The 18,602-nt window shown below is 44.1% G+C and overlaps 1 protein-coding gene across 8 annotated transcripts in view; it reads right to left on the reverse strand.

The window, feature by feature from the left end:
• Positions 1-18,602, reverse strand: part of TNFAIP8 (TNF alpha induced protein 8) — a 111,815-nt gene that overhangs the window by 48,112 nt on the left and 45,101 nt on the right. For 2 of the 8 annotated variants that reach the window (XM_008516039.2, XM_070569491.1), the window contains one exon: positions 14,400-14,578. The exons of the other annotated variants lie outside the window; for them this stretch is intronic. In XM_008516039.2, coding sequence (XP_008514261.1) covers positions 14,400-14,412 — 13 coding nt within the window. In that variant the 5' untranslated portion in view covers positions 14,413-14,578. Of the gene's footprint in view, positions 1-14,399; positions 14,579-18,602 lie in introns of those variants that run through there. 8 annotated transcript variants of the gene reach the window in all.

The following is an 18,602-nucleotide window of genomic DNA, read 5'->3' on the forward strand; positions in this document are numbered from 1 at the left end:
TAAGTAACTGTGATGAAGAATGAAATAAAAACATTATAATTTTTTTTTGGTGAGGAGATTAACCCTGAGCTAACATCTGTTGCCAATCTTCCTCTTTTTCCCCCAAAGCCCCAGTACATAGTTGTATGTCCTAGTTGTAGGTCATTCTAGTTCCTCTATGTGGGATGCCACCTCAGCATGGCTTGATGAGCAGTGCATAGGTGTGTGCCCAGGATCTGAACTGGCGAACCCCACATGAACCTTTAACCACACAGCCATGGGGCCAGCCCCCAAAACATTATTTTTTTATCGTTCAATTTATGTGTATTATCTTTTCACATGGCTGCAAAGTTATTAGTACATAACTACTTATTAAGTTATTTAGACCTAAGTACTCAATAAATGAAACTGTTAGGTATTTCTTTTGTCCTAGAAAATGACATTAAAAAATTACAGAGACACTACGGGCACCACGAGTGAAGAGCATTTGAGAACATTTGCTCCGGTCTACATGTTTGCAGCTGCCATTAGGACTTGGCTGCTTGGATTAGGCTCACCCTGTCTAGGAGTATCCTTATCCCTAAAGACACAGACAGACACCCTCCCAAACACATATTCCCTTAAATGAGACCATGGGTTGAAAATTCCAGTGGCCACTGAGGCTAGAAATACAATAATTCTACCTACCACAACTAGTGGCTGCCTCCACTAGTGGCACCCATGAAGGCAACAGAGATAAGTAGACTGTGGGCGAGGCCCCTAGGATGCCAGCTGAACCACCAACCTCTCTCGCCGAAAGACAGCAATGGCAATGCAAGTGAGTGTGAATGACACTACTAGTGGCAATGTCATGAATGTGCGCTCCCACACATGCAGACATGAATGATTGGAAAAGTAAGTAATCATTCAGAAACTTTGACACTTGTTTTTGCTAACTGGAAATTACTTGAAACAAACCTTATGATGAATCAGGAGACCTTGTACAGCCACACTGTGGAAGCAGCTGCTGCTGGTCTACTTTTTCTGCTGTTACACCCTTTTTTTACCCCTCCCAAAGCCTTGCTCAGGTCTCAGCTCCCCTTCATAAAGCCTACTGAAACCTATGCTGAGCTTATACTTCTAAAATACTTAAAGTTGATCATCTTGAGGCTAGTTGTCTTCTGAGGCAGATCTGTAAGCTATTTAAAACACAAGATTATACCTTGTGGGTTTTTTTCTCCTTAGAGAGTAGAACACATGTTGGATACTTTGAAGGCATTGTATAACTAATAAAATAATCAATTAATTATTCAAAATATTGAATTATGACAACATATAAGAATAAACTTAATTTCCCCTTACATTAAAAGTACATTACCAGGAACTGTTTCCATAAATATTTGCTATCTTCAAAGAAAGAAAACAAGAAAAGAAAATAAGCATTGCATCTGGAGAACTAAGGCTGGTAATCTCCCACCATCCATAAATCTATCAGGTTTACCAAAAAATCTATCAGAGAAAGAGCCAAGAAGAAAATAATTCTGACAGCTGCAAACCTTCTGTTTTACAACACGCACAGAATGGACGCACTTCCTTCAACACCCTCGTAAACAGAGAGTGCTGATGAGCAAATGCAAACAGCCCAGAGAAGCCACTGGAGTCCAGGCTGCAACTAATGGACTGTGCTTATCTTTATAGAGGCAACCTTACCAGCCACCTAGCAAACCTACCACAGTTGTCCTAGGAACCATTAATAAGATGGATTGAACAAAATTCCATTTCAGTTGATGGAATTTCCAGGGCCAGCAAGGTACCAGCAGCAGCCGCCCACTTTAAAAGAGCAGCAACCTCACCACGCTCAGAGTGGGAGCTTTGTTTCTTTTAGGTTAAGAACTAACATCCGGCACTGGGCCACCTGAGTATATATACTAATAAATCCCAGATGGGAATTTCAGACACCTCTTTACTCAAGGCAGGAACTTCTCTCAGGCGATAAACATTCTATTAAGCAAGTCTCGTAGGAGTGAGCTTCCCCTCAGAGGCTGTTTGCGTTTACAATACACTGTTTTCAAAAGCCAATTTGGGATCCATCATTGCACAACGTGTAATTAATTTTGTCATCCGTTTTCTTAATGGATGAGATTAATCTGTGAATGTAAAAAGGCAGAACCTCGGTTGTCCCAAATATCCTGTTATCTGGACCAGAGGAAGGAAAAAGTATCCCACCTGGCCATAGCCCCAAATTCTGAACTAGCAACCCAGTTTAGAGCCAAACTATTCACGTGCTTATATTAAGCTACGTCTTGATATCATCAGCAATAATGAGTATAATTTATCAAGCATCTACTACATGCTAGGCATTATGCTAGGCACATTACAGAACATATCTCTACTATTACTACAACTCAGCAAGGTGGTATTTTCTAGCTCTTGAAGTGCTTTTGCATACATTGCCACTGATCCTCATAAGCATCCTGTAAGGAAGGAATCTTGGGTATTATTGGCTCCGTTTGCTTCTGATGAGGATACAGATCCTCAGAGAAATTAAGTAGCTGGCCCAAGATCACCTAGCTAGGACTAAGTGTGAACTGAGACTAGAATGTGGGTCCTCTGGCCTCATTCCATGCAACTTTTCTCTATACTATGGTGTCTCTGATTGAGCAGAGCACAAATAATTACATTTCGAGGCAAACATGCCATATGTTCCAAAAGAAGAGGGATACAGAGCAGTAAGAGAGGGCAGAGGGCAGAAGTGCCTCGGAGGCTCTGGGCCTGGCTGACTTGGAGGAAGAGGGAGCCAGACATTAACAGAAAAGGGGAAGTCCGGAGGAGGAACAGGTGTGGCAAGGAGGAAGATGAGGAGTTCCACTTCACTTATCTGAGTCTAAGGTCTGAGCAAGACGATCAGTCTGGGGATGTGCTCCAGCCTCTTCTATCAAACCAATTTCCCATACAACTAGGGCTCTTCCAGGGAGTACTGCTACTTCTATAAAGCTCATAGTTTTTGATGAAAATACCTTTAGAACAGATTGCATTGAATAGCTCCTCTTCATAAACAAAGGCTACGGAACATACTTTTATTTTATTGGCAAGGTAGACTATTGCCGTTAATTACACTATTCTGTAATATAGACATGAACCTATTGTTCCCCACTAAACCCTGCCTAATAAAGCTGTCCTTTTTCATTGTCTTTACATCTAGTCAATAATTTCTACCCAATTTCAAGAGACAAGAAGATGCATGTGATCAAAATTTCACATACTTCTTAACTGCTCTAGAAAGCCTGTTCCAATACATAGGTCCACAGGACAGATATAACACCTTTCATATAGTAGAGTCATATAGGTTCTACCTGTAGTAGAAGGGAGAGGAGGGACACTGGGTTCTAATATCAGTAAGCTGCAATTGCATAGAGTTAAAATTACCCTGAAAATTCTGTAAGTGGCCCAGAAAATACAGTACTGTCTACATGGTTTTGTATCTACACAACATTTATCAGTTCCTCTAACTGACTCTATGTTTCTCTACACTGGTCAATCAGATATTCAAGTTCTTCCTCCAGGATAATGATAAAATCATTACTACCCACTTGCCTGGTCTCCTGAACGATGTGTTTCCCATTCTGTTGGTAGTCAGAACCCTTATCTTTTCCATTGGTTTCATCAACAGGTAGCCATCAATTGTTCAACATAAGCAAAGCAGAGAGTTACTGCCTGGTCATCAAGTGGGTGAATGTGATTGCTTAGGATTTCCAGACCACCCATTCTACATCTTCTAATTGGAGGTTCAAGGGACCTAGGGGGAACCAAAGATTGATGGAGGAAACCAGGGACTCATCATTTGCTTTAGAGGAAGCTATCGATGCTGCTGTTCAGGTGTCGTCTTCGTTTACATAGTTCTTCATTCTGCAAATATTTATTGAGCATCTAACATATACACGTACAAGGCAAATGCTACAGATAAAACAACCATTGTACATGCCCTCACAGAGCCTGCAGTACAGTGGGGGAGAGGAAAGGACACTAATTAAAATATAGCATGATAAGTACAATAACAAAAAAGTATGAGGTGTTATGAAAGCTTATAGGAGAAGTACCTAAATCAGACCTGGGGGAGGGTGTCATCAAGGAAGGTGGCTTCCTGAAAGAAGTGATGCCTTAGCTAAGATTTGAGGGTCAAGGAATTAGCCATCAAAGGAAGGGGAGGTAAGGAAGAAAAGAAGGAAGAATGGTTCCAGGTAGAGTCAACAGCACTTGAAAAGGTCCATAGGTGAAAGAATAACCAGTCAGAAAGAAAGGCTAAAGAAAAGGCCAATGGCTATGATGATCACATGGCCAGTGGGGATCTTTGAGAAAAACTGTAACACGACTAGAGATAGAAGCCAAATTACAAGGGGCTGCAGAAGAAACCGGTGTTAAGGAAGTCGAGAGAGGATTGGTGGCCTATTCTTTTATGAAGTCTCACTGAAAGGATGAAGTTGAGTGAGTACTCTGAGGAATAAGCCCTATCGATCAAAGGAACACAATCTTAGCACAGCTTTGATTGGGCAGCTTTGCTGAAAGAATATTTAAATTCTCATAACTCTCCCACCAGCCAACACCCCAGACACAGGAAGCCGGGTGCCACAGATCTCTACAAAAACACATTTGCAAGAATTTGCAGGGACTCTGATGTGAGTTTGAATAACGTCAATCAACAAGGATAAACTCCAAGCCCCCTCCCTGCTCAGTGGCTGTGCAAGTCCGGCAGGTCTCACCTGAAGCAGAGCAACACAAGGTGTTATCTCTGAGGCGCCTGGGAGGCTCCGCAAGCCCCAAATTACCCTCCTAGCACTACAGGAAATCTCTCATTAGAAAGGCGGTGCTTTGGGCTAAACTTTGCCCTATATTCGGCTCTACCATCAGGTTCTTTTTAAAATACAAGAGTCCCTTGGAGGAAAGGCCTGTGGATGACTAACATCTAAGAGTAAATGAATTCACTGGTTTCTTTGTTCCTTCATAGGGTGTCCCAGGTGGGAAGCAGGGATGCAAAAATTAAGAGTGTGGGAAGGGGTGGAGGGTTGGAAAAAGAGTGAACACTAGCTAGTCTCTCTGCCAATCCCACTCTGGTCACTAACCCCACACCTGTCTAACACCAAGAAAAGACAAAGAGGAGTGAATACACCCAGCAAACAACTTGCAAGGCAGGAGTGTGAGTTTCAGATGTTTGGGGTTTCTTATCTTTAGTAATGCAACTTTTTCAACTCATGTATAATACTCAGAACTGTTTTGATAGAGATTTCCACCTCCGCTTCTCTAACTTGATTCGGCCTCCCAAGGCCATGAAACAAAAAACTGATTTTCATGACAATATCATTTCTTTTGAAGTATTTCCAATTTTGGGGTGGAAATTATGGTCACCCACTTATTCCAGCCATAGTCTTCTAATCCAAGGTAAAAGGCTAAAATCTATTACAAAAATGAAATTACAAAAGGCTCACATCCATAAAATCTGGCATCTCTGAAGCTGAGCAAACCTATCAAAGACAGCTGAAGTTAGTCAGTTTATAGCTCAAGAATCACAAACTGGTAGCCTTACAACTGAATCCAGCTCATGGAGGAGTTTTCTCGGGCCAAATAAGTTTGAGTTTTCATCTGAATGTCAATGCCTTTAGATGAGACCTGTTCTCTGCAAGTTTGCCACAGGACTCAGGACTTTCAATGGTTCAAACAAAGCACTATTTACACATTCCTATCTCTTGCCTGGTTCTTGCAGGCATTTGAGTTTGGGACCACTGGTTTATACAGACGGATATTAAAAACAAACAACCTCTCTCCTATTAAGGTGGACCTCCAGGGCTAACCGTTTCAGAGAGGAGCACAATGTGGGTTATTACGCAAGAGGATCACCAAAAAGCCATAAAGCGCAACGGTGCAATACCACTTGTAATCAGACTTTTAACAAAACAGGAGGCCAAAACACCAGTGGGGCTCCCCAGTCCCTGGATAAGCCGTGTGACCACGGCTTTGAAACCACTTTTTAACAGAAGTATCTGCCATAACTCGCCATCTATCTCGCCTCACATACACTGCTCCTGCAAGATCCCTGACATCTGGAAGTCACAGAACACAAGCCTGGCAGCCAATATCCAAGCCTGTCTTGGCAAAGGAAACAATCCCTCTATTCACTGAGCTGTGGCTACACTGCAGTATCTGTAGTATCCAGCTAACAACACTCAACATGGGGTAATTCACGCCCAGCACCCAGCCAGTGGAACTACTTGGTAGCTATCTAAGACATCTGTAGCACACAATACAGAAACTGTGCCATCACCTCTCTGTCTGTCTGTCCTGGCACAAAGGATTAAGTCCCCACCCTTAACACCATCTCAGTTACACATGACACTTCCTATCACACCCTGCACAGAACCCAAGAATCAGAAAGCTAGTGCTTAAAGGAAGCTTTTGAGGTCATCTCATTCAACCTCTTCATTCCTTAAACTAGTTCACAAGTGAGAAATTAGGCTCAGTAAGTTGATACGAGATGTCCAAAGGCTCATCACACAAGTGCTTTAACAGAAACTAGAACTTGGGTCTCCAAGACCTCCAGTGTGAAGGTGTCTTCCCTGCGACCAGCCCCAGGGGCACAGAATGCCTCAGGCACCATGTGCTTCTGCAGGCCAGCCCAGTCAGTGTTCTTGGACTTGCTTTCTGGGACCCAAGTGGATGGTCCAGCTCACTCAATGTCATCAATAGGGTTTCGGTCAAAGCCCACTGATAATAAAGGGTCCTCTGTCCAGGTTGGCCCTCTGTGCACATTTCCCTCAGGGCTGCAGCAGGGAATATTGGCTGCCTGGGAACAAGGCTCTGGAGTTTGGAATCCTATACCCCAGCCATGGATTCCATCTACAAAGATAAACTGGCACCTGTTTTGTTCCAACTTACTCATCACAAAAGTGGTGTTCCTCTTTGTACCACCATGCCTTTCACTCCCCCAGGAGCCCTCTGATGCTGCCCCTAGATAGCCATTCTCCTGGAGGTCTCATCTAGAGTAAACTAAATAAAACTCTGGATGACTGATTGTCCCATTTCATTATTTGTGTGCAGCTTCAAAGTCTCTCCATTACCCAGAGCCCAGTAATAGATAAAACAGTCAAATATGGCAAATTAAGCTCGTATCTATAAAATGTAAGCGTATTCTTTATAGGAACATAGGGCCTTATTACACTATTTTAAAAGAAAAATTATATTGTATTTCAGGATTTTATAGGGACATATAATTATCATGGGTTGAAGAGCTGCCTGTAATTTATTTCCTCTAGTTCTTAGTCTCATTTTTCAATGCTCACCAGACCAGGTCTATGGTACCCTGGGGATGCTTTACCAGCCTCTGAGACTTTCCCTTTTCGATCTGCAGTGCTGTTGTGGGTCACAGAGTCTGTGTCCTGGCTCTCCCTGATAGCATCTGTGTCATTTGTCATGGCAGGGGGAGGGGGGGATTGGGAATCCAATATGCAGGGCCCCATTCACTGTATCATACCATTGCCAGTCTCCAAATAAGAAGCGATGGGGGGAAAAACACAGTGAAAAGAGGCCTGTGTAGTAGAAATTGTGGCCGACTTGACATCACTTCCTTGCGTAGTAGCTGTGCTGTTTGAGGAGAAGCTGACATCACTCCTCATTCTCAGGTTCAGCCCTGACCATTTCAACTCCATCAGAGTCATCCCATCCCCCTTGCTATAGAGTGACTGGTTCATACAACCCAAGCCTAAACCAATCAACACAGCACATTCCATAGCCAATAACCTGGCTTAAGATTGGGCACATGGCCCAGTTTGGGTCAATGAGACACCAGAAATTTGTCAGTGGCTTCTGGAAAAGGTCACTCATTCCTCTGATAGACCCACCCGAAGCCAGTTCTTTCTCTCCTTCTGGCCAGTGTGTTGTGGACATGAAGTCTAGAATTGCAGTGGACATTTAAACATCACGAGAGGAGTAGCTGAGGATGAAACTTAACCACAGAAAGCCGATCAGAAAGAAAAGGAGTTCCTGACATCAGTGAACTGCTAAATCAAATCTGGTTCTAGTTATGTAAGCTAATAAAAAATCCTCTTTTGTATGAGCCAATCTAAACTGAAGTTTCTCTTTCTTGAATAATAAGAGCCATAATTGATATAATATCCTGGGCAGGTAATGAGAAACATGCTTGAGGACTTCTAGCCTTGCTGCCAGCTTTACCACATGCCCAGCCCCCGGAGGACAGCAGGTGAAGGAGCCCGAGGATGCACAGCTGACCAATCCTTTCTCCCCGATTTCCTCAATCTTGCTGACTAACAAAGGCCAGCCCACAGCATGGAAGCCCCCTCTCCTGCAGGGTACCACCTATCTGATGGCAGGGGTAGTTGAGAACAGAGACCTGGGGCGGAGTAGGGGTGCGAGGATGTTGAGAAACCTCAGTGGCACAGACAGGGTAGAGAGCCTGAAAGGTAGGACCTGGAACCCTGAGCTCCCTCCTCCTCCCAGCATGGTGCTGCCCACCATCCCTAATGGGGCTTCCTGATGGACCCTGTACGAGAACATCTCTGCCACAGGGGGGGCTACCTTCCTGTCAGGGGGCAGAAAGGGCAAGACTTGTAAGGTGGGACAAGGTGCTGGGAAAGTGTGTGTGTATAAGCTCCAGAACTCAATCTGGACCCAGGAGCCAGGAGCCAGGTCAGCCAGCCCTGGGATTTCTCCCAGGAGATAAGGGTGTGGTGAGGAACTCAGGGACACATTTGGTGAACAATAGGAACTTATTAAGTACGGTCATGGGCTACATAACAACGTTTTGGTCAACAACGTACTGCATGCATGATGGTGGTCCCATAAGATTAGTACCACACAGCCTAGGTGTACAGTAGGCTATGCCACCTAGACTTGTGTAAGTATATGCTATAACGTTCGCACAATTGCAAAATCGTGTAATGATGCATTTCTCAGAATGTATCCTTGTTGTTAAGTGACACATGACTGTAGTTAGCAGAAAAGGGGCAAACCCGCAATGGAAAGCACTGATCTATTAAGGTCAGGCCAGATTTTTGCCTTAGGATGTGCTCAAAGTCCACTTGGGGCTGCTTTTAACAAGGCACACAGCACATGGCTAACTGCATTTCTGCGCTTCCACTCTGCAGTCTTATAGCTGAAACACTGAATTCCAACAGAATGACTTTCTGGAAGCTGGGAAAGTCACTTAGTGTGATTATAATTAGGCTGTCTTTGTAGGAATCTTTAACTGAGCATCTCATTCTCCATTATCCATATGCAGCAAATACTTGTTCATAAGCAAGAAATATAAAAATGTTTCACATCAAGTTTTCTTAAGGCCCACTTTCTGCTCATAGCAAGCCCCACATAAATATTTGCACTTCGGTATCTGCTCTGTTGACCTACCAGCCCTGAGTTTTGATAATAGAATTTCTTGAGTAAGCCCTCCTCAGGTTCTCTCCAAAGCCAGCTCAGAGAGCTCTGCCAGGAGCACCCCTATCCTGAAGACCACAAACCAATGGGCCACAGGGGTCTGTGCCGTTAGGCTCCAAAGGCAGACAAAGAATTTAACTACTGAGAAGAGTATTGACTCCAAAGGATGCAAATCAATGCTAACGCTAATGGTTTGAGGTAGTGGGATTTCAGAGCTCATTTATAGACAACATACACAAATGAACATATGAACCTACCTTGGTTGAAAACAAAAAGTAACAAATGTTGGAGAGGCTCTGAAGAAAAAGGAACTCTCATACACTGCTGGTAGGAATGCAAACTGGTACAGCCACTAAAGAAAACAGTGTGGAGATTTCTCAAAAAATTAAAAATAGAAATACCAGAGGACCCAGCCATCCCACTACTGGGTTTCTATCCAAAGAACTTCAAATCAGCAATTCCAAAAGTCCCATGCAGCCCTATGTTCACTGCAGCATTATTTACAATAGCCAAGACGTGGAAGCAACCTAAGTGCCCATCAACTGATGATTGGATAAAGAAGATATGGTATATAGAAACAATGGAATACTACTCAGCCATAAGAAAGGATAAAATTGTCCCATTCACAACAACATGGATGGACCTTGAGGGTATTATGTTAAGTGAAATAAGCCAGATAGAGAAAGACAATCTCTGTATGATTCCACTCATATGTGGAAGTTAAACATGTAGACAAAGAGAACAGATTAGTGGTTACCAGGGGAAAGGAGGGGTGGGGTGGTGGGCACAAAGGGTGAAGTGGTGCACCTACAACATGACTGACAAACAATAATGTACAACTGAAATTTCACAAGGTTGTAAACTATCATAATCTCAATAAAAAGTTAAAATAAAAATAAATTAATTTAAAAAATTAAAAAAAAGAAATTACCTTGGTTGGCAAAAAAAAAAAAAAAAGGAAGTATTAAACAAACAAATGTAAATGCAAAATAAGATGATGATGTAAATCTCACATTACCTGTATTGGGAGCTTTGCTTTGGAAAGAAGGGAAAGAAGAGGCAGGAAAGCTAGGGATGAGTTAGTTTCCTCTACAAGATGGGACTGACGTTGTGCGAAGGACTCACGTTACTTTGTCTACAGGGCAGGCCATGATGATTACAGGAGAGGAGACGACGCAGGTGACAGCGTAAAGTCATTCTCCTCCATACCTAGCACTGGTCTGACCGTCATCAAAAAGCGAGATTAGAGGATTTGGTCTGTGTCCAGAGGACAACAGTCATAAGATCTAAAGAAGATGGAAGGAAAAAAATGGCTTGAACTGGCTCACGGTAAAGCAAGAAAGACAAAGAATGTTGGGCAAAAATTGTCCAGGTCAAGCTGTATTTGGTGACAACCAGTCACTGTCTCCTCAACTGGTTGTTTTGCTTTCAAGTTCATTTTAAATAACACTTAAGGGGCTGGCCGGGTGGCGCAGCAGTTAAGTTCCCATGTTCTGCTTCTCGGCAGCTCGGGGTTCGTGGTTCGGATCCTGGGTGTGGACATGGCACCGCTTGGCAAAAGCCATGCTGTGGTAGGCGCCCCGCATATAAAGTAGAGGATGATGGGCATGGATGTTACCTCAGGGCCAGTCTTCCTCAGCAAAAAGAGGAGGATTGGCAGTGGTTAGCTCAGGGCTAATCTTTCTCAATAAATAAATAAATAAATAACACAACATTCAATCTTCCTAACTCTCCTAGTGAGGGTGTGATACTGAGAACTGGGATCCAACATCTCAGGACGACAGGCATTTTATTATATTAACTATATCCAAGTAACTTAAAAATGAATGTAAGGTCAAGAACGTACTGTACTAGATGGCTTTATGAGATTGTAGGTTCTTGGAGTTAACCACTGAGAAAACCCAAAGGATTCAGCTCCATACCAAAACAAAGGGAGGCAGTACTTGGCAGAGTCCTCCTCGGAGATAAGAGGTCCGATCCTGTCTTGTGTTTGCTGTGGGGCTGTTATAGATAGGTGGGGACACACGGGGGGAATGACGGAGATGAACCAGGTTGAGACACAGCTGCAGGAAGAGCCCAAAGCACTTGGCTTCCTCTCGGACCACTGCACCTGCAAGTCTGGGCCTGTGAGTGGCCGTGCATCCCCACTCGGGCAGGCAGGGTGGCAGGAAGAACACTGGGGTTGGGGGAAGGTTCTCACCCCAGCGCCAGCACTATGACTCGGAATAACCACAGACATCTGACTCAATTTCTTTGTCCTAAGTTTCATTTGTAAAATGAGAAGATTAGACTAGATCAAATGGCTTCGCTCATGCCCAGTAAAAGTCAAATTCATTCTAATTGTCTAAAAGGCGCCACCTAATCTGGCCCCTCATCACCTCTCTGGCTCATCCCCCCTCCTTTCATCAGCCCCTTTGCTGTTTCTGGAACATCAGGCCCATTTCCACCTCAAGGCCTTTGCATCTGCCTGGCCTCTGCCTGGAATGTTCTCCTCTAGGATAGTCACATGTCTGGCTTCCTCATGTCTTTCACGTGAGTCTAATATCACATTCTCACTGAGGACACACAACTGCAAATCTTCCCCTCATATACATACAACAATGCTTATCCCTATTTTTCAACTTAAAAATATTTTTGGGGGGGCCAGCCCGGTGGCATAATGGTTAAGTTCGTGCGCTCTGCTTCAGTCACCTGGGGTCTGTGGGTTTGGATCCCAGGTGTGCACCTGCATACTGCTCATCAAGCCATGCTGTAGCAGCATCCCACATACAAAATAGTGGAAGACTGGCATGGCTGTTAGCTCAGCAACAATCTTCCTCAAGCAAAACAGAGGAAGACTGGCAACAGACGTTAGCTCAGCCAATCTTCCTCACCAAAAAAAAATAAAAACTTTTTTTTCCTCCTTAGCACTTAATAATATCTTACCTTCTATATATTTTACGTATTTATTTTGTTTATTGTCTGTCTCCCCTACTAGAATGTCAACTCTCCAAGGGCAGGGGTTTCTATCTGCTTTATTCACTTGTACCTAGAAGAGTGTGCTGATAGATGAGAGGAATTCAGTAAGTTTTGTGGAATGAATGCATGCATGCATGCATGCATGGGTGGAAGGGAGAGCAGGAGCACGGCCCTCTACAGCGTCTTCCAGCTCTGAGGTCCATGGGCTGTGGTGTCTACAGTCAGAGGGCTTTCCTCTGCCACCACTGCACCAGCGTGGACTCTACAACCACGTGAAACATCAAGCCAACCCAGGCTCAGATGCGATACGCTTTCATTCTGCTGCAGAACTTCTCAAGTGCTGCTTCCTGCATGTTCCACGGCCCGAGCTGAACGGCCATGTACACGCTGCACTCTCAGCAACACCACGGTCTCCACATGTTGTCTATGGGAAATTAAGTTGGCCTTCAGCTCCATTTTCTAGAGTCAAAATTAACATGATTTTGGAGGAACAGTTACATCCATCTCCTTTCTCTAATTTTTCATTTAAAGTCCTGGGGGAAAGGAGTAGGAGAGAGCGTCCCTACTCTCAAGATACCCCACTATTCATTTAACTGGAAATGAGAAGAGGTGGTGATGCTCCCACGTGCATTTCAGCCAGTTCCACTAGATGGCAACATGGTCAGGGTGTGCTGGTCTCCAAGGGTGAATCTTACCAGCAACACAGAATCTAGAAGCTCCCTCATGCCCCTCCTGTTCTTGTCTACACTTATTCCCTTGCCTCCTCTTCACTTTTAGCCTGGCTATTTTCAACCAATAATGTACAGTCCTCTCAAATGGCTCATGCTTACTTACTGAATGCATCTGACTTAATCTCTCCAGCCTCGGAGGCTAAATGTATGCTGCTTCTTTCTGCCAAAGTACGTAACTTGCCCTCCCTTTGGAACTCTACCCAAAACTCACTTCTTTCACAAAACCCTCCCAACCAAACCTGGCTCTGATCCCAACTGTAAATATGCCATGATATACAATCACAGACACATAACTATTTTTATATATTGGGCAGAACGTGCCTATCTACATATATAAAGAAAGTAGACAGACAATCACATGCACAGCTCTGGGCACCTGGTAGGCAAATGCACATTTAACATAGATGATGTGCAGGTGACCACATTCCATGCAGCAGAAGAAGTCATGGCTGCCAAAGGTTCAATTAACGGGCCAAGAAAATAGATAGACTAACACCCACCTATGTCTCCCAATTTCTAGTTCCTTCCTAGGATTCAACTAAAGTTCCAGAAAAACTTTTGAGCAGAAAAATTTTAGATAAACTTCAACAAATATTACGCATAGACTTGAACAAAAGTGTGCAAATACCAATATAACTCTAAGGGGTATTTCAAACACTCTTTATTTCAATCCTTGAAAACTTTTCCAATTTGCCTTAAAAATAAAATTAAGTCTACTTGTAGCAGCATTAAGTATGGCTGAAAACAAGCCTAAGCTACATTTTAAAAGTACAAAAGGCCTTATATACGGGATAAAGTTGTTTATTGGCTGTTAGAGGAAATGGGAGCAGCAATATTCTGACAAATATCTTCACGATGGGAGAATAAAAATAAACACCCTGTGTTGGCAGGTCACCACACAGCGTGACCGCCACTTGCAGACCACTGCGAATCAGAGCCATCTTAGGGTTAATAAACACACGGGAAATGTAAAAAGGAGAAAGTTTAAGGGAAAAAGCTATCTAATCTTCTTAGAGCCCCATTTCTGAAACATTTCAACCTTTCATTTGTTTACAAATGAAACTGTCTACACAAAAACTTCAGATGCGATTTTTTCCACCCACCATAATCAAACCTCCCTCAGCTTAACACGGATTCTCCACACCGAGTCACAGCAAAAGAAAAGCAGTGATTTGCTGGACACAACCACTTTAAAGCCGCAAGCAAATGTTACTCCCTTGTACATGGCAACACCATGTTACTTAGTCATCTGAATATTCCGCCAGATTCCAACGAAGACATTACATCCAACTTAGTCCGAGGGCAGTTTTAACTCACCTAGTTTCAGCATGTCCTCCCTGCGTCAATCAGACGGACAGCTTCACAGCACCTTGGTAGAGTCGCACAGACTGGAGGAACATACACAGCTATCCTGTTGCTATGTATTCTATGGCATCTGTATCGCCTTCAGGAACAGTAGTCCTCCCCGAGAATAATTCCAAAGAATTTATGTCGTCCTTTTGAAAAATCCACCAGAAGATTACCAAACAAACGCACAGAAGACACTAGTCAACAACAGTCACCTCAAAAGTTGTCTTGCTTGTTATTCTGGGAGCTGGGTTTCGTCACCTGTGGTGGAATGCACTATGTAGCCTTTAACTGTGAATCCCGAGCGGTCTCCACGTCCACAATGGGGATGGACTGGTTGCTGCCTGCACTTGCCACCTGAAAACTATGGCTACACAGAAACACGGGATTACCTGTGATAGGTGTACAGGAGACACTTTCAAAATCAAGCAGAAACAGGAAGTCTAACGTTTCAACATGCTAGAAAAGACGCACAATACTTTTAAAAAAAAAAAAACTGAGCAGCTCCAATCATAGATGCCTGGAAAAAAGAAAATTAAAAAAAACCCATCTCATTCCAACCTGGCTAGTAGAAACATGAATGCCTATTAATAGCAGTACTGCTTAGAGGTGTTCCAATTCTCAGGAGAACTAGAGAATACAGTTGGGGCAACGTTGCTGCTTAAAATGACTAGCCTTTTGCTTTTGAAGAGAATATAAGGTTTTTACAATGAATGTACATGTGACTGTATCCAGGGACACACAATACACACATGTACATACACACAGATATATGCATTATAATATCTAATAGTCTCTTTAGAAGCTATGTATTTACCTGGGCATTCGACAGTCATCATCACCCCCAAATCTTTCCCTTATCCATCCCCACCGGGTAAGATTCTGCCAGTCCCCGAGGTGCACTTCAAGAGCAGCACCTCTATGATGTCGTTTCCTGAGGATCCCAATGAGCTATGTAGGATCTCAGCCTCTTCCTTTAACCCTCACAGTACCTCATCTGAGCTTTTTTTTTTTGAGGAAGATTAGCCCTGAGCTAACTACTGCCTATCTTCCTCCTTTTGCTGAGGAAGACTGGCCTTGAGCTAACATTCGCGCTGATCTTCCTCTATTTTATACGTGGGACGCCGACCACAGCATGGCTTTTGCCAAGTGGTGCCATGTCCTCACCCGGAATCCGAATCGGTGAACCTGGGCTGCCAAGAAGCGGAATGTGCACAGTTAACTGCTGCGCCACTGGGCCAGCCCCATCTGAGCTTTCTTGGTTAACACTTTCTGGGTATCTAATCACAGTTGTCCTTATATTATCTTTGGTGGCATATCTATCTTATCCTCCACTACCTGGTAAGTTTCTTGATTTGATTTTTATCCTCTGTAGCAATAACACTCTGCCTTGAGCCTACCAGGTACTCAGCAAAAAAGATACCAAGTGGAATGCAATGGACAAGTGCTGTGGAGTCTACTAGGCTCGGTTCAAATTCTAGCTATGCTACTTTCTGGTTTTGTAGACTTGCAAGTTACTCTACCTCTGTGAACAATTTTATTTTCTGTCAAATGAGAGTAATACCACCTACCTCATAGAATTGCTTTCAAGATGTAAAGAGAACCATGGGAAGCAAATAACATATTGCCTGATGCACAGTGAGTGCTCAAATAGCAATGAACATTATCGTTGACCTAAATCAAAATCAAATGCCTACTACGAATTTGGGGAGGAGGCTAAAAGAGATACCAAATCAACATCAATTTGCAAACATAGGTTTCCTATTTTCTTTAGCCTACATTATCACGTGGTTAACTCATAATGGTTTGAAGTTTATACCTTAGAAACCGTCATTTTGCTTTCCTTCATGTTATCTCCCCAAATTCTGACCGGCCCCTTAATGCTATGACAACTTCATCAGGGACTAAGGGTCAAAGAAGATGCTAAGAGAAAACTCCTCCTGGAAGCGCAGGATTCTAAACCACAAGGACTTCCCAAACACTGACTCATTGGCAATTCCAATGGTAAGTCACAAAGTGTAAAGAGCAGAATCTTACATCTAAACAGAGGAAGTGGTCTCTCACATTTCCTTAAAATGTGGCCTCAGTGGTAGCTGCACGGCTGGGTGGCTACCAGGAACCACTCCGTCCACTAGCGCTGGGAGAGGATGGAGCAGCACAGTGAAGCTGCGGGAAGGGAAGGCTAGAGGAAGAGTCGTACAGCATTACATGAAAACAACGGCCACCATGGTGGCAGAGCCCTCACACATGCTGCACCGCAGTCAGGGAGGCATCAAGATGGTGCTGACACCAGGCCAGGGCAGAGAAGGCTGCAAGCATTAGAGCCTCATGAATCATTTGAGCACCTCCGCACACAGCAGGACCAATTCCTGATTTTTGAGAGAGCTCTCCAACAATGGGGGAATAAGAAACAACACATCTGGATAGACTAAAAGTCATGCAAGAGGTCATTTCCCTATGACATTCCTCCCTTTTCTCTTATTTAAGCTCAGAATGCCCAGGTCTTACAGGCTCAGATCTATTCAAAGTTTGCTGTTTTTTAAAGCAGTCCCAGCAGCTGTAATTATATATTCTTCTCATCCTACTTCATTTGGGAAGAAAGAAGAATCATAGACAGAGATCAGGGAGATTTGTGGAGCAGTCAGAACTCACAGAATAGCCTTATGTAAAAAAATATCTAACTCTCTTCAGTTGCTTTTGTAGACATGAATACAGCTCTCTGTACCTCCCGAGGACTTGCAAATTAGGACACTTTCAGGAGATTGAAGGATCTACAGCTGTGAGAGTCGCCCACTGCAGAGGCATCACCCATGCCCTGAGGTAGGGAGGAAGAGGAGGCAGGCGGGACGTCTAGCCCTAGACACTCTGCCTGGTGGCCCAGTGACTGAGGAATCTGTCCACATCCAGCTTTGTTAAGGCAATATGTGCTCAGGATCACACGTAGCTCTGTCTTTTTCTGTTGAACACAACTCCACCACTGAAGCAGGGTGCTCCTCAGCACCCCAACACCCTCAAACCACTGCCCTTAGGAGTGCAACTGGCACTGCCATTGACAGAGACACTCTGGAACTTCACCATGACGCTAAATAAGCCGTCGCTAGGGAAGTCTGGGCCCATCTTATCTGGTACCTTCCTCTTCATCTATCTACAACCACATGATGGTGGCTACTTGAAAACCAGATCGTCCTCTTGGGAGCACAGGCACGCTATATTATCTAGGCGTCTCAGAGCAAGGCACTATCACTTAAATCATCTCACTATCCCCACACCCAGGGAAAGTGGGTGGCGATCCCAATTCCCAGTGAGACTGACATAGCAAAAGAGATTAAGCAGCATATTCAACAGGGACCTGCATGATGAGGCAGGGCTGAGAAGAGAAGGCACGAGACCCAAGCCCTACCCTCCCAGAACAATCTCCAGAACATACACTCTCTGGCCTAGTTTCATCAACTGCTTAATACACACCCCAAGAAAATATTTCCTTTACAGCCACCCACATCCTTATCAGCAGCATATTCAACAAAATCACCAGAAGAATGATGAAATGTGTGCCTGCATGAAAAAGATACCTTCATTTGGTTTTTCTCATCTGATTCCATAGCTTCAGAGAGAGAACTGGAAACGTCTACAGAACACCGTGACCTTCATGCTCTGGCATTCCCAAGACGCTCCCTAGTCGCTAGTGCACAATACCGCCGCTGACAAGAGTAGTGCTGTTTGCTTCCTGTTCAACCCTCCCCTCTCCCCACTGGTCCTCTCTGGACCCTCTTCTTCTGCCTTCTCCCAGCCACCCCTCCTCTTTCAATGGGCTCTCTAAAACCATGGCCCCAACCGGAGCCACCTCCTCGATTTGACTTGCTTCTTTTTGTCCCTCTCCTGTCCTTCAAGGAGGAAAGAGTCAGTGGCGAAGCAGGAAGGCAGGCAGGCTGAGGGGAAATGACTCCAGGAGACACAACGCCTGAGAATGGCAAGGTGCTCCAGAGGATGTTCTAGATGTTACCACAGAGACGGCAAATGGTGAGACTCACCCTCTCTCACCCAAGGAGGCTTTGCCACTGCAGAGGAGTACGTGGTTCATGTCTAGACAAGGGTGGGGAAATCCCACTGGCTGAGCAGCCGCTAGCTGCTGGGCAGCACGCACGATGATTTCCCTACATTCTTCTAGTCCTCACC

This window comes from Equus przewalskii, chromosome 13 (genome assembly GCF_037783145.1).
Source record: "Equus przewalskii isolate Varuska chromosome 13, EquPr2, whole genome shotgun sequence".
NCBI classification, from domain to species: domain Eukaryota; kingdom Metazoa; phylum Chordata; class Mammalia; order Perissodactyla; family Equidae; genus Equus; species Equus przewalskii.